This window comes from Erinaceus europaeus, chromosome X, assembly GCF_950295315.1.
Source record: "Erinaceus europaeus chromosome X, mEriEur2.1, whole genome shotgun sequence".
Classification (NCBI taxonomy): Eukaryota; Metazoa; Chordata; class Mammalia; order Eulipotyphla; family Erinaceidae; genus Erinaceus; species Erinaceus europaeus.
This window is the reverse complement of record NC_080185.1, coordinates 1,460,156-1,475,048: the sequence shown is the minus strand read 5'-3', so window position 1 is coordinate 1,475,048 and position 14,893 is coordinate 1,460,156. Positions and strand designations below refer to the sequence as shown.

The window sequence follows — 14,893 nt, the reverse complement described above, 5'->3', positions numbered from 1 at the left end:
TGGCCTGTAGTGTTTGTATGGAGAAGTCCGCTGCTAATCTTATGGGTTTTCCTTTGTAGGTGACTCTTTGTTTTTCTCTTGCAGCCTTGAGGATCCTTTCTTTATCCTTATTCCTTTCCAATCTAAGTATGACATGTCTTGGTGTCTTTAGGTCTGGGTTAATTCTGTTTGGGACCCTCTGGGCTTCTTGAATCTTTATGTCTTTGGTGTTGTCTAGACTAGAGAAATTTTCAGCTATTATGGCCTGGAGAACGCTTTCTTCCTCCCCTTCTCTTTCTTCCTCTGGTAAGCCAATAATGCGTATATTGTTTCTTTTGAAGTCATCCCATAGGACTCTGTTGTTGTTTTCAGCATCTCTTAATCTCTTTTTGAGATCTCTTACTTCTTTTTTAGTTGTCTCTAATTCATCCTCAATCTTGCTAATTGTGTCTTCAGCCTCATTGATTCTATTCTCTCTGCCCTCTACTGCTTTCTGGAGTTCATCTATTTTGTTGCCCTGCTCTGATACTGTTTTAGCTTGTTCAGCTAGTTGCCTTCTTAGCTCAGCGATTTCAGCTTTCAGCTCTCTAATAACCATGTGATTATTAGAATTTTCTTCCATATTCTCATTTGTTGTTCCTGCAGTTCTGATTACAATTTTTTCAAATTCTTTACTCACTCCTGTTATTATTTCCTTAGCTAATGTTTGCATGTTGAACTCGTTGTTTTGTGCTTCGCCCTCTGGAGGACTTTTAGCTGGACTCTTGTCCTGGTTCGAGTCTCCATTATTTTTTCTTGTTGTTTTAACCATTTTATATAAGTTAACAGTTTTTTCAATCCCTGAGTTGGAGTTCAGTGGTGTAAAAGCCTTTTTTTTTCCCCTGTAGGCTATGGTAGCCTGAGGGCTTTTAAACTATCAATAGGCTTCTTGGCTTAATCAATGACTCCTGACCAAGAGATAAAGCAGGGTGTGGCAGAGATAATCCAGTGGTTATGCAAAGAGACTTTCACAGCCCTTCAGCTATGCCACCGAGGTATAGGTCTTCTCCTGAGTTTCCCGGTTAGATCTCTGTGCCCCGGTGTCCCTCCCTGTTGCTGCTCCAGATTCTGAGGGTAGTAGCAATGGAGACTCAGAGTTGTACTTGGTGAGTCTCTGGGGAGTCCTTTCCTCCCTTCAGCTGTCCCCTTGTTGGTGGAGCAGACTGGAGGTGGTGTCTCCACTGACAAACTGTCGAACTGTTAGCAGTCACTTAATCTCTCCTTAGGCCCCTCTCTCCTCTCTGTCACCAGCCACGCGTGTTTGTACTCACGGGTGATTTACTGGGTTTCTGTGGTCATTCTAGTCCTGTCTTGTTTCGGTCCGGGTGGTCTCCTTTGGTATTCCTAGTTGATCCGGGAGAGGAGAGGAGAGGAGAGAAAGCGATCTGCTGCTCGTAGCTCCGCCTCCGGAAGTCGAATCCGTCAGATAATATTTTAAAAAAAAAAAATTCACCAAGCCCTTAAAAAAATATTCTAGTATCTTTTTTAAATGATTTTTTTTCTCCTCCAGGGTTACTGCTGGGCTCGGTGCCTGCACCACGAATCCACCGCTCCTGGAGGCCATTTTTCCCCCTTTTTGTTGCCCTAGTTGTTGCAGCCTCGTTGCGGTCATCATTGCCATTGTTGACGTTGCTTTGTTGTTGGATAGGACAGAGAGAAATGGAGAGAGGAGGGGAAGACAGAGAGAGAGGGGGAGAGAAAGATAGACACCCGCAGACCTGCTTCACCGCCTGGGAAGCGACTCCCCTGCAGGTGGGGAGCCGGGGGCTCGAACCGGGATCCTTACGCCGGTCCCTGCGCTTTGCGCCACGTGCGCTTAACCCACTGCGCCACTGCCCGACCCCCCAATGATTTTCTTTTTTTAAATATTTATTTTCCATTCTGTTGCCCTTGTTGTTTTTATTGTTGTTTATTATTTTATTGTTGCTTTATTTTATTAGTGTTTTTTATTATTGTTGTTGTTGTTGTTGGATAGGTAAGAGAGAAATGGAGAGAGTAGGGGAAGATAAAGAGGGGAAGAGAAAGATACACACCTGCCGACCTGCTTCACCACCTATGAAGCGACTCCCCTGCAGGTGGGGAGCCAGAGGCTGGAACCAGGATCTTTACACCAATCCTTGGGCTTTGTGCCACGTGCGCTTAACCCGTTGCGCTACCGCCCGACTCCCATATTCTAGTATCTTATGTCACTTAGAACAGTCACAATGTTGTCAATAGTCACCTCTTATTCTCAAGCATCTTAATCACCCCAGAAGACTGTTATGTACTCATTAAACTGCCCTTTTTGGGAGTCGGGCGATAGCGAAGTGAGTTAAACGCAAGTGGCGCGAAGCGTAAGGACCGGCAAGCGGTGAAGTAGGTCTGCTGGTGTCTGTCTTTCTCTCCCCCTCTCTGTCTTCCCCTCCCCTCTCCATTTCTCTCTGTCCATCCAACGACAGTAGCAACAACAATAGTAAATAACTACAACAGTGATAAAAACAACAAAGACAACAAAAGGGGAAAAATGGCCTCCAGGATCAGCACCAAGTCCCAGCAATAACCCTGGAGGCAAAACAATAAATAAATAAATAAATAAATAAATAAATAAAAAGAAACTGTCCTTTTCATTGTTTTAAATATTTTATTTATCTGAACTAGAGAGAGATACAGAGCAAGAGATTGGGACCAGAGACCTGCTCAGCTTTGGCTGATGGTGGTTCTGAGAACTGAACCTGAGACATCAAGGCCTCAGGCAGGAAAATCTTTTGCATAGCCCTTATGCTGTCTCCCCAGCCTATCTTTTTATTTTTCACCCAAGTCACTGGGTGAAGCTCTAGCTTATGGCGGTACTGGGGATTGAACGTGGGACCTTTAATGCCACAGGCATAAAAGCCGTGGCTCAGGGTAGTTGGGCGGTGGCGCAGCGGGTTAAGCACATGTGGCGCAAAGCGCAAGGACCAGTGTAAGGCTCCCAGTTCAGCCCCCGCCACCCCACCTGCAGGGGAGTCGCTTCACAGGTGGTGAAGCAGGTCTGCAGGTGTCTGTCTTTCTCTCCCCCTCTCTGTCTTCCCCTCGTTTCTCCATTTCTCTCTGTCCTATCTAACAATGACGACATCAACAATAATAACTACAACAACAATGAAAAAACAAGGGCAAGAAAAGGGAAAATTAAAAAAGAAAAAGCCATGGGCTCACAGTGCTGGCTTTGAACCAGGCTAAACCTGGTGGCAATAAAAGAAAGAAAGGGGGAGGGGAGAGAGCTAGAGAACAGGACAGAAAGGGAAACATGAAGAGACACCTGCAGCGACTCTCCACTGTTCCTGAATGTTCCCTTGCACATGGGGTCCGGGAGTTTGAACCTGGGTCTTCATGTATAATGACGTGCACACTCTACTGGGCCAATCACCACTGAGTCCCGTCTTTTTATTATTTTTTATTTCTGTATTGGGGGATTAATGCTTTACAGTTGACAGTAAATACAATAGTTTGTACATGCATAAAATTTCTCAGTTTTCCACATAAGAATACAACCCCCAGTAGGTCCTCTGCCATCCTGTCTTTTTATTATTTTTTTTAAATTTCATTTTTTACATAGGAGAGTTTCACATAAGACAGAGAGAGAAGCCATAGCATCGCTGTGGTATTTGCAATGCTAAGGATCAAACCAGAAACCTTGGGCGTGCCAATCAGTGCTCATTGGGATAGTGCGTTTGCATTGTTACATTGTCATGAGCTTCAGTGCCCTGGCATCCTTCTAGTTCTTTTTTTGGTCTGCCTCCAGGGTTATTGTTATGGGGGCTCGGCACTGGCACTACAAATCCACTACTCCTGGGGGCCATTTTTTCTATTTTATTGGATAGGACAGAGAGAAATTTAGAGGGAAGGGAAAGACAGAGAGGGGGAGAGACAGACACCTGCAGACCTGCTTCACCACTTGTGAAGCGACTCCCCCTGCAGATGGGGAACTGGGGGCTCGAACCAGGATCCTTGCTCAAGTCCTTGCAGTTCATACTATGTTCACTTAACGTAGTGCACCACATCCCGACCACCTAGTTCTGTCTTTTTTTAAAACGTAGTTTGTTTTATTTTCATTATGTATTTTTTATTGCCACCAGAGTTGTTGTTGGGTCTCAGTGCCAGCACTATAAAACTAGAGATATTGGCTAAGATTTTCCCCATTTTTTCATTTTATTTTATTTGATAAGGCAGAGAGAAATTGAGAGAGGGGAGATAGAGAGACACCTGCAGACTTGCTTCCTCCCCCTGTAGCTGGGAATCGGGTTATTTAATTTAATTAATTAATTTTTTTTTCCTCCTCCAGGGTTATTGCTGGACTCGGTGCCTGCACCATGAATCCACCGCTCCTGGAGGCCATTTTTTCCCCCTTTTGTTGCCCTTGTTGTAACTTCATTGTGGTTATTATTATTGCCCTTGTTGACGCAATTCGTTGTTGGATAGGACAGAGAGAAATGGAGAGAGGAGGGGAAGACAGAGAAGGGGAGAGAAAGATAGACACCTGCAGACCTGCTTCACCACCTGTGAAGCGACTCCCCTGCAGGTGGGGAGCCGGGGGCTCGAACCGGGATCCTTACGCCGGTCCCTGCGCTTTGCGCCACATGCGCTTAACCCACTGCGCCACCGCCTGACCCCCTAATTTATTTATTTTTATGAGAGATAGTGGGGGGGGACCAGAGCACTGCTCAGCTCTGGTTTGTTGGTGGTGTTAGGGAATAAACCTGGGACCTTGTTTTTTTTTTTTTTTTTTTTTTTTTTTCCCCTCTTCCAGGGTTATTGCTGGGCTCGGTGCCTGCACCATGAATCCACCGCTCCTGGAGGCCATTTTTCCCCCTTTTGTTGCCCTTGTTGTAGCTTCGTTGTGGTTATTATTATTGCCCTTGTTGACGCAATTCGTTGTTGGATAGGACAGAGAGAAATGGAGAGAGGAGGGGAAGACAGAGAGGGGGAGAGAAAGACAGACACCTGCAGACCTGCTTCACCGCCCGTGAAGTGACTCCCCTGCAGGTGGGGAGCCGGGGGCTCGAACCGGGATCCTTACGCTGGTCCCTGCGCTTTGCACCACATGCGCTTAACCCGCTACGCCACCGCCCGACCCCCAAACCTGGGACCTTGTAACCTCAGGCAGGAAAATCTACAGATCCACTGTGCTACCCCCCTCATGTCTCTCTTTCTATCTGAAAAGCAGGCCTGGAGGGGTGATACCCCAGTAAGAGAGGAAGGAAGGAAGGGAGGGAGGGAGGGAGGGAGGGAGAAAGAGAAGGAAGAAAAAAAGAATGGAAGAAGAAAGAGGGAGAGGGATGAAGACGACTTGTATAGCCTTCAGCTAGTTCCCCCAGGCCACTGCCCACAGCCAGCCTAAGAGTCCACAGCCTCAGGCCCCATCTCTGCAGCAGTTTCTCTGTTAGCGCTCCCCTCCACCCACCCCCCGCCCCCACCCCAGCAGAGACGGTGTAGCACCGGAACCGCTTGTTAAAAGCCAGAGGCCCACAGGGAGGACTCACAGACCGGGAAGGCGGGACTGGATGAGGGTGGGAGGGCTGAACGACAGTTCCCAGGCCAACCCCCCTGGAAGGGTTGGGGCGGACCTTGGGTGTGCCGTCACACAGCCTCTTCCTCATTTCTCTGCTCAAGTGCTAACATCCCAGGCGGTGTGGATATCAGCCCAAGCCGCACAAGCAGCGAGAAGACCAGCGGGTCTGCAGAGGTATGGGCCCCCTGAGCAGAGGGGGAGGGAAGGCCAAGGCACCCAGCGTGGGAGAGGGCTGAGTGCAACAAGGAAACAAGCCCAGGGTTGGGGCAAAGGCTTAGCACTGGGACTTGGCCTGGTTTGGGGCTGAGGCAGGACACTTGCTCTGGTTCTTCCTCCCCTTGGTCCTTGAGGAGTCCCTAGCCCCAGAGCTTCCAAGCCTGCCTTTGGCCCTTGACTACCTTCGGCTGTCCAAATGTCCAGCCATCCCAGAATAGGCACCAGAGCAGGCATGAGTGACAAAGCAGGTGGCTGGGCAGATACAGGCACTGAGACTGAGACGTAAGAAAGGCAGACCCACCATGACCCAGATGACCGAGCTAAGCAGGCAGACAGAAGTGCAGAGACCGGAGGAAGCTCCCTGCCTGCCCTGAGTGCACTCAGCCAGGCTTGGCTAGTATTTCCATGGGAGAGCCAGCCGGGGACTTAGGCTGCTGAAGGAGCCGAGTCCCAAACAGGGCAGGAGCCAGAGACTGAGGTAAACTAAGGGGCTGCTGCCTAGCTGGTGAATAGGAAGGCTCTTGGGTAAGCGAGGCCGGGTGGAAGGAGGCTTCATCACACTAGTGGGGTGACCTGGTGGTATCTGGCATCGCCGTAAGTGCATGCAACCCTGGACCCAGCAATTACACTGAGAGTTTATCTTGAAGATAATAGCTCACAAATGGGGAGAGAGAGACAGGAGCCAGTTCTCCTAGTTGCTGATAGTGGGAAAAACTCGTCATCAGCCCTGAGGTCAGCCACCCGGCCCTGCACTCCAGACCTGAAGACAGTGTGCCTCCTTGGAAAACAGATCTGCAGTTCCTCAGGACGGTAAAAATAGAACTACCAGATGATCTGGGTATATGCCCCAGGGCTCCAAGCCACGCCCATAGAGCCAAGTGCCCTGCACGGGGCTGGTAGCGGTGTGTTCACCATGCAGTGGACAGTGGGCAGCAGGAGCGCGCACACGGGGCGGTGCTATGATGACACAGCCACTACCGAGGGCCCAAGCCCCAGAGCTGTGCCAGGCAGCCGGTCCTGACACCCTGGCGTGGCTGCCCTGTGGTAGGTCCGCACAGGCGGGGGCAGGGAGCGGGTGCTGGTCCAGGGACACTCAGTGTGTGGGTGGTGGGGGTGGCTCTGTGCCCCACGCTGTGTGCAGACAGATGAACGCTCTGTATACCTTGGCGCACTGACAGGCCTGCACCAGGGTCGCAAGGTGTCCGTAAGGAGAAAGGCTGTCTGCTATCGGTAGCCCTATGCTGAGCAGGATGAACACGACCTTCTCTGCCCTATACTGCCAGGACCTTCTGGAGCCTTGACCGAGCCCAGTTAGAACCATACCCAGAGACGACCTGGATTCTGCTGGGAGATCCCCGAATTCTGAACATAGCCATGCACCTCCTGGCCGCGCTCCTGCTGCTATTTCTGGCCAGTGGGGCTGAGGCCTTTCGCATCTGTGCCTTCAACGCCCAGCGGCTGACTCTTAGCAAGATGGCCAGGGAACATGTGATGGACACCTTAGTTCGGGTAGGCTTCTCACTGCAGGGAAGCTGTGCTTCTTGGGACCTCCACCCTTGCCTGCCAATCCCCAGAGACGTGGCCCAGAAGAGACACATCCCTTCCCTGCCCTGGGCCTCAGTCTCCTCCTCTGTGAGATGGGTGCAGTGAGGTGTGGCATGTAGTCTTTCTCAGCTCTTTATTTCTTTATTGGGGGATTAATGGTTGGGCGGTAGTGCAGCGGATTAAGCGCATGTGGCACAAAGCGCAAGGACTGGCGTAAGGATCCCGGTTCGAGCCCCCGGCTCCCCACCTGCAGGGGAGTCGCTTCACAGGTGGTGAAGCAGGTCTGCAGGTGTCTGTCTTTCTCTCCTCCCCCCGTCTTCCCCTCCTCTCTCCATTTCTGTCTGTCCTATCCAACAACAATGACATCAATAACAACAATAATAATAACTACAATAGTAAAACAAGGCAACAAAAGGGAATAACTAAATTACAAATTTAAAAAATGGTTTATAGTCAACAGTAAAATACAGTAGTCTGTACATGCATGACATTTCTCAGGTTTTTAATTTATTTTATTTATTTTTTGCCTCCAGAGTTATCACTGGGGCTTAGTGCCTGCACTATGAATCGAATCCACTGCTCCTGGAGGCCATTTTTTTCTTTTTTTGTTGCCCTTATTATTGTTGTTGTTGGATAGGATAGAGAGAAATGGAGAGAGGAGGGGAAGACAGAGGGGGAGAAAAAGACAGACACCTGCAGACCTGCTTCACCATGTGTGAAGTGACCCCCCCCACAGGTGGGGTGTCAGGGGCTTGAACCTGCTGCACTACCACCTGGCCCCCTATTTTTTTTATTTTGTATTGTTTACCAGAGCATTGCTCAGCTCTGGCTTATGGTGGTGCAGGGGATTGAACCTGGGTCTTCAGAGACTCAGGCATGAGTTTCTTTGCATAAACTTTATGCTAGATACCCCCACCCATGCCCTGATCTTTTCTTTTCTCTCCTTATTTTATTTATTTTTTAAAATCTTCTATTTCTATTTTATTTATTTATTATTGGATAGAGACAGAGAGAAACTGAGAGGGGAGGGGGAGGTAGAGAGGGAGAGAAGCAGAAACACTTGCAGCCCTGCTTCACCACTTGTGAAGCTTTCCCCCTGCAGGTGGGGACCAGGGGTTTGAACCTGGTCCTTGTGCGCTGTAATGTGTGCACTTAACCAGGTGTGCCACCACCTGGCCCCTATTTTATTCTTTTTAAAAATTTTTATTTTATTTATTCTCTTTTGTTGCCCTTGTTGTTTTATTGTTGTAGTTACTATTGTTGTTAGTGATGTCGTCATTGTTACGACAGAGAGAAATGGAGAGAGGAGGGAAAGACAGAGGGGGGAGAGAGAGAGACACCTGCAGACCTGCTTCACCGCCTGTGAAGTGACCTCCCTGCAGGTGGGGAGCTGGGGACTCGAACCGGGATCCTTACGCCGGTCATTGTCCTTTGCGCCGCTTTGCGCCGCCTGCGCTTAACCCGCTGAACTACCGCCTGACTCCCTATTTTATTCATTTTAAAAAGATTTTCTTTATTTACTTATTTTTATTACCACCAGGGTTATTGCTGGGGCTCGGTGCCAGCACATGAATCCACCACTCCTGACAGCTATCCCCCCTTTTTGTATTTTTTTATTTGATAGGACAGAGAGAAATGGAGAGGAGGGGGAGACAGACAGGGAGAGAGAGAGACAGAGATACCCACAGACATGCTTCATCGCTTGTGAAGCCTCCCCCTGCAGGTGGGGAGTGGGGCTCCAATGCAGGTCTTTACACATGATAACATATGCACTTAGCTGGTACTCCGTTCTGCTGCCTAGCCCCCTTAGTTTATTTATTTATATTTATTTATTTCCTTTTGTTGCCCTTGTTCTTTTATTGTAGTTATTATTGTTGTTATTGATGTTGGATAGGACAGAGAGAAATGGAGAGAGGAGGGGAAGACAGAGAAGGAGAGAGAAAGAGAGACACCTGCAGACCTGCTTCACCGCTTGTTAAGAGACTCCCCTGCAGGTGGGGAGCGGGGGGGGGGGGGGGGGGCTGGAAGAAGGATCCTTACGCAGGTCCTTGTGCTTTGCGCCACCTGCGTTTAGCCCGCTGCGCTACCGCCCTTATTTTATTTTTAATTGACACTAGTATTATCGCTGGGGCTCGATGCTGGTACACTGAATCCACAACTCCTGGTGGGCTTCCCCCCCATTTTATTTTATTTTGATTTGATAGGGCAGAGACAAACTGAGAGGGGAACAGGAGACAGCCAGTGAGAGGGGGGCTGGGCAGTGGCGCACTTGGTTAAGCACACATAGTACTATGTGCAAGGACCAGTGTTCGAGCCCCCGCTCCCCACCTGCAGGTTTCATGAGCAGCGAAGCAGGTCTTCAGGTGTCTTACCTTTCTTTCCCTCTCTATCTCCCCTCCCCTGTCAATTTCTCTCTGCCCTGTTAAATAAAAATAGAAAAAGAAGGGAGTCGGGCGGTAGCGCAGCGGGTTAAGCGCACGTGGCGCAAAGCGCAAGGACCGGCCGGGGATCCCGGTTCGAGCCCCCGGCTCCCCACCTGCAGGGGGGTCGCTTCCCAGTCGGTGAAGCAGGTCTGCAGGTGTCTGTCTTTCTCTCCCCTCTCTGTCTTCCCCTCCTCTCTCCATTTCTCTCTGTCCTGTCCAACAACGACGACAGCAGTAACAACAACAATAATAACTACAACAATAAAACAACAAGGGCAACAAAAGGGGAAAGCAATTAATTAATTAATTAGAAAAGAGACAGCGAGATGGAAAAAATGGCCGCCAGGAGCGGCGGATTCGGAGCGAGGGGAAAAAAGAGGGCAAGGGAAAGAGAAACACCTCCAGACGTGCCCGCTCCCGAAGCTCGGCCCGCCCTGCACGCGGAAGCGGAGCTCAGCCCAGCTCCCGCCGGCAGGAGATGCGCGCACAGGGCGCGGCCACCGCCCTCCCACCCCGCCGCTTCTCTGCGGCTCTGGGGACCGCTCAGGGGCCGCTCCCAGGTTCGAGGCCCCTCCCCCGGGGGCCGGCACTGAGCGCGCCCCGCCTTCCCGGGGATCCCGCAGATCGTGGCTCGCTGTGACGTCATGGTGCTGCAGGAGGTGGTGGACTCCTCGGACGGCGCCATCAAGCTGCTGCTGCGGGAACTCAATCGGTGAGGAGGCCTCGGTGGGTGTGATCTGGGGCCCGGCCCCTCGCGGCCACTGACCCCGGCCCCCCCGCCAGGTTCGATGACTCCGGGCCCTACGAGTACTTGAGCAGCCCCTTGCTGGGACGCAGCACGTACATGGAGAAGTACGTGTACATCTACCGGTGAGGACACCGCCGGCAGTGTGCAGCCTTCCTCCAGCAGGCACCCTCACCTCGCTGCGTGGTCTCTCGTTGAAGGCTTCATTCCGGAACCCTCTCCTCCACCCCAGCCAGTCTGCCACCCAAATGGCAGCCCTGCCCTCTCCTCTTGGAGGCCATGGGCTCAGGGTTGGTGGGCCGCCGTGGGAGTGGGGGGAGTGGCTACCGTTTCTGGGAAGAGGCCCAGGGGGCCCCAGTTTCCAGAAACAGCCTGAAGTGTCTGTATCTGGAGCACAACCTTTGAGATTAAACCAAGAGGGAAAGGGGTGGTCGGGAAAGACCTCCCCCCTGAGACGATACACGATACACAGGGGACCAGAGTGAGGGTTCACCTGGTAGAGAGCACACAGTGCCCCGTGCAGAAACCCAAGTTCAAGAGAGGAGAAAGAAAAGCAGTTGCACGAAGTGTAGGCTTCACCCCTAGCCAAGGAGCCGGAGATGGCTGCACAGTGTTCGCTCGGTGTCACCCACGCCAGCGCCTGCAGTGGGCTGCCCCTGGTGTCAGCCAGCTGACGGCGACCAAGCAAACTTGCCGCAGGGCGCTGAGCCACCCACAGCCCGGAGAGGCTCCCTGCAGCAGTAGTGCCAGCCAGGGTATTGACCCTGGGACCTACCTCAAAGCTTCAGGCAGGAAAGTCTTTTGCAAATTGATGTGCTGTCTGTCTCCTTGGTCCCTGTGCTTTAAACAGGTGGATTTATTTATTTATTTATGTATTTATTTATTACCAGAGCCCTGCTCATCTCCAGTTTATGGTAGTGCAGGAGACTGAACCTGGTACCTCCTAGCCTCAGGCATGAGAGCCTTTTGCATAACCATTGTGCTGTCTACATAGCCCATTTAAACTTTTATTATTTATTGGCTAGAGACAATCAGAAATCGAGAGGGAAGGGAGGGATAGAGAGGGTGAGAGAGAAAGAGACACCTGCAGCCCTGCTTCGCCACTTGAGAAGCTTTCCCCCTGCAGGTGGCGACCGGGGGCTCAAACCTGGGTCCGTGCACATTGTAACATGTGTGCTCAACCAGGTGCGCCACCACCCGGACCCTCTCCATAGCCCTTTTATTTTATTTTAAAATATCTTATTTATTTATTTTCCTTTTTTGTTGCCCTTGTTGTTTTTATCATTGTTGTGTTTATTATTGTTGTTGTTGCCAGATAGGACAGAGAGAAAGGGAGAAAGGAGAGGAAGACAGAGAGGGGGAGAGAAAGATAGACACCTGCAGGCCTGCTTCACCGCTTGTGAAGCCACCCCCCTGCAGGTGGGGAGCCGGGGGATCGAACCAGGATCCTTAATGCCGGTCCTTGAGTTTTGCACCATGAGCACTTAACCTGCTGTGCTACAGCCCGACCCCCTGTTTTATTTATTTATTTTTATAACTAGAACACCATTCAGCTCTGACTTATGGTGGTGCGGGGGCGGGGGGTTGAACCTGGGCCTTTGGAGCCTCAGGCATGAGAGTCTCTTTGCATAACCATTGTGCTATCTACCCCCCGCCCTCCTTTTTAAAAAAATATTTATTTGATAGAGACAGCAAGGAACTGAGAGGGAAGGGGAAGAGACATTGCCAGCACCGCTTCACCACTTGTAAAGCTCTCCCCCTGTAGATAGGGCTGGGGGCTTGAGGCCAGCTCTTTGAGCGTGTGCATTCAACCAGGTGTCCCACCACCCAGCCCAGACATTGACTTTTTTTTAATGAACTATATGACAGAGAGGGAGAAAACCAGAGCATGATTCTGATACATGTGCTTCCAGGGATCAAACTCAGGACCTCATGCTTAAGCCACTGCGCCACCTCCTGGAATAATGTTTTAAATCTGTCCTCAAACAACAGGGACAGCAGTGCTCCTGTACTGTATGTGGAGTCGGGAAGAGCTCCCTTTGGGGGCAGCAGGTCAAGGCCCCTCTCTGAGGTCAAGGCCTTGAGGTGACACTCAGAGTCAAAATCAGTCACGAGGGGCCGCTGCTTCCTGTCCCTCCATTCCCAGGACGCACAAGACCAAGGTCCTGGGACAGTACGTGTACAATGACAAGGACGACCTCTTTGCCCGGGAGCCCTTCGTGGCCCAGTTTGCGCTGCCCAGCAAGGGTAAAAGGGGCGGGGCGGGCAGGGGGGGGACCAGGGTGGGCTCTGCTGGGCCTGCTCCTGGAGGTGGTGGGAAGGCAGCCTGAGCACAGTGGCCTTGCAGTGCTCCCCAGCCTGGTGCTGATCCCGCTGCACACCACGCCGAAGGCCGTAGAGAAGGAGCTTGGCGCCCTGTACGACGTGTTTCTGGACGTCTCCCAGCAGTGGCAGAGTGAGGTAGAGTGGGCCCACCACAGGAGGGAGGGGGTAGAGTACAGGTCTGTGGGCCCTTCGGGCACAACCACTGTTCTCTCTGCAGGAGGTGATCTTGCTTGGGGACTTCAACGCTGACTGCGCTTCGCTGAGCAAAAAGCGCCTGGGGGAGCTGATGCTTCGGACCCAGCCTGGCTTCCACTGGGCCATTGGCGATGGCGAGGACACCACGGTGCGAGCCAGCACCCACTGCGCCTACGACCGCATTGTGCTGCACGGCGAGCGCTGTCAGCAGCTGCTGAGGGTCGCCGCGGCCTTTGACTTCCCCAAGAGCTTCCTGCTCTCTGAGCTGGAGGTAACTGGGCAGGAGGGGTAACTGATTGGGGTGTGGGAAGGTGCCCTCAGCCTGTGCTTCACTGAAGCTTTGCCCTATTCTGTCCCCAGGCCCTCAACATCAGCGACCACTACCCAGTGGAGGTGGAGCTGAGTACGGCTGCCCACACGGGGCAACCCCTTGGCCCGAGCCCGCTGCTGCTGCTATCTCTGCTGCTGCCACTCCTGCCCCCCCAGCTGGGGCCAGTGGCCTGAACACCAGGACTCCTGCCCGCAGATGTGCCGGCCAGGCTGCCATCTCAGGACTCAAGGCCCAGCTGCTTGGCCCTCCCAGCCTGACTTTAGCCCCAAGCAGCACCTTCAGCTACTTTCTTTGGCTCAGCTTCTGTTGTCCTTTGGTTGGGCCTGTGCTAGTGTTAGAGTGTAGAAGAGAAAGTAGGGACCCAAGGCTGGACCCCTGCCCCTCTTCCTTGAGGTGAGGCCAGGAGTAGAGTGAGCAGGCTCTAGGGCTGAGGGAGGCAAGAGGGGGTGCAGATCATTTCGGCTAAACCACAGGAATTAGGGAAATCACAACAGATCAGATCTAAGGTGCTGGTAAGAAACCACATACGTGGAGAAAGCTGGCCGTGGGGACTTTGGCAGACAGGAAAGCACCCACATGCCCCTCCAGCAACACACTTACTAGAAAACAAGGGGAGGCGGACTACTCAAACCCAGATTCCTAACAGCTGAGCAGCCAGCCTGCCCAAGGCGGGCAGAGGAAGCCTGGTAGGAAGGCCACAGGCACACAGGAATTACCCCCAGGAACCAGTCCCTGTGAACATCTGGTCAGGCAGGGTGAGGCCAGGAGACAGCATAGCACCTGCAATGGTGGCTCCAACAAGGCCAACTGCACCGCTCCCACCCCACAGCGAGCAGGGCACCGGGCCATTTAAGCCACTTTATGGTTTATCTCAAGGGCGAATAAAGCTGGTTTCAGACAAAATCAAGGTGGCTGGGGCAATTGCATGGTGATGTGTGTGTGTGTGTGGGGGAGAACGACCACGACTCAGGTGCTGGGGGTCCCAGGGATTATGGGTGGACAGCTTGCTTGGCAGGACAGCTTGCTTGGCAGGTCTCCTTGCCTCAGTCAGTGGTCTGGGTGGCAGAAGACCTGGATATGTTGGTATGTTCTGGTTCTCAGAGGTTAGTTTTTAAAAAAATATTCCCATTTGTTGCCCTTGTTTTATTGTGATTTTTATTGTTGGATAGGACAGAAATGGAGGATGGGAAGACGGGGGGGGGGGGGAGAGACACCTGCAGACCTGCTTCACCAGGTGGGGAGCCAGGGTCTCAGACTGGGATCCTTATGCTGGTTCCTTGCGCTTGCACCACCTGGCTTAACCCGCTGTGCTACATTAAGTTCCACCTAAGGGCAGTGGTAGCTAGCAGACTGGCTATGCAGACTCATGTCCAAGGCCCCTAGGTTCCATGTTCTGTAAACCAGAGCTGATCACTGTTCTGGTGGGTGTAACAGTCAACTCCGCCATCACGATGTGATAGAACCTTGTCCTTTCACAAGAGTGTATCTTTCTTTATACACTGCCCCGCCCCCCCAGGCATCACGATGTGCTAGAATGTCCTTTCACAACAGTGTATCTTTCTTTATAC

At 51.8% G+C, this 14,893-nt stretch overlaps 1 protein-coding gene across 5 annotated transcripts; it reads left to right on the top strand.

Moving 5' to 3' along the window:
* The first annotated feature begins 5,576 nt into the window (after positions 1–5,576).
* DNASE1L1 (deoxyribonuclease 1 like 1) lies at positions 5,577–14,232 on the top strand. 5 transcript variants are annotated; one of them, XM_060183203.1, is made up of 8 exons: positions 5,577–5,719; positions 7,045–7,270; positions 10,353–10,441; positions 10,513–10,581; positions 12,621–12,721; positions 12,822–12,934; positions 13,017–13,265; positions 13,355–14,232. In XM_060183203.1, the coding sequence occupies exons 2-8, from the start codon at positions 7,136–7,138 to the stop codon at positions 13,496–13,498; spliced, it is 900 nt and encodes a 299-aa protein (XP_060039186.1). In that variant the 5' UTR covers positions 5,577–5,719; positions 7,045–7,135; the 3' UTR covers positions 13,499–14,232. The 5 variants fall into 5 exon arrangements, with proteins under 5 accessions (XP_060039186.1, XP_016050360.1, XP_007538355.1 ...); XM_007538293.3 differs by having other exon boundaries at positions 5,578–5,719; positions 10,513–10,599; XM_060183201.1 differs by having other exon boundaries at positions 5,594–5,709; positions 10,513–10,599.
* The last annotated feature ends 661 nt before the right edge of the window (positions 14,233–14,893 follow it).

Coding starts and splice junctions, on each gene's coding strand:
- DNASE1L1 (XM_007538293.3), top strand. CDS start 7,136: ATGCACCTCCTGGCCGCGCTCCTGCTGCTATTTCTGGCCAGTGGGGCT. Junction 7,271..10,352: donor TGATGGACACCTTAGTTCGG/GTAGGCTTCTCA, acceptor GGGATCCCGCAG/ATCGTGGCTCGCTGTGACGT. Junction 10,600..12,620: donor AAGTACGTGTACATCTACCG/GTGAGGACACCG, acceptor CTCCATTCCCAG/GACGCACAAGACCAAGGTCC.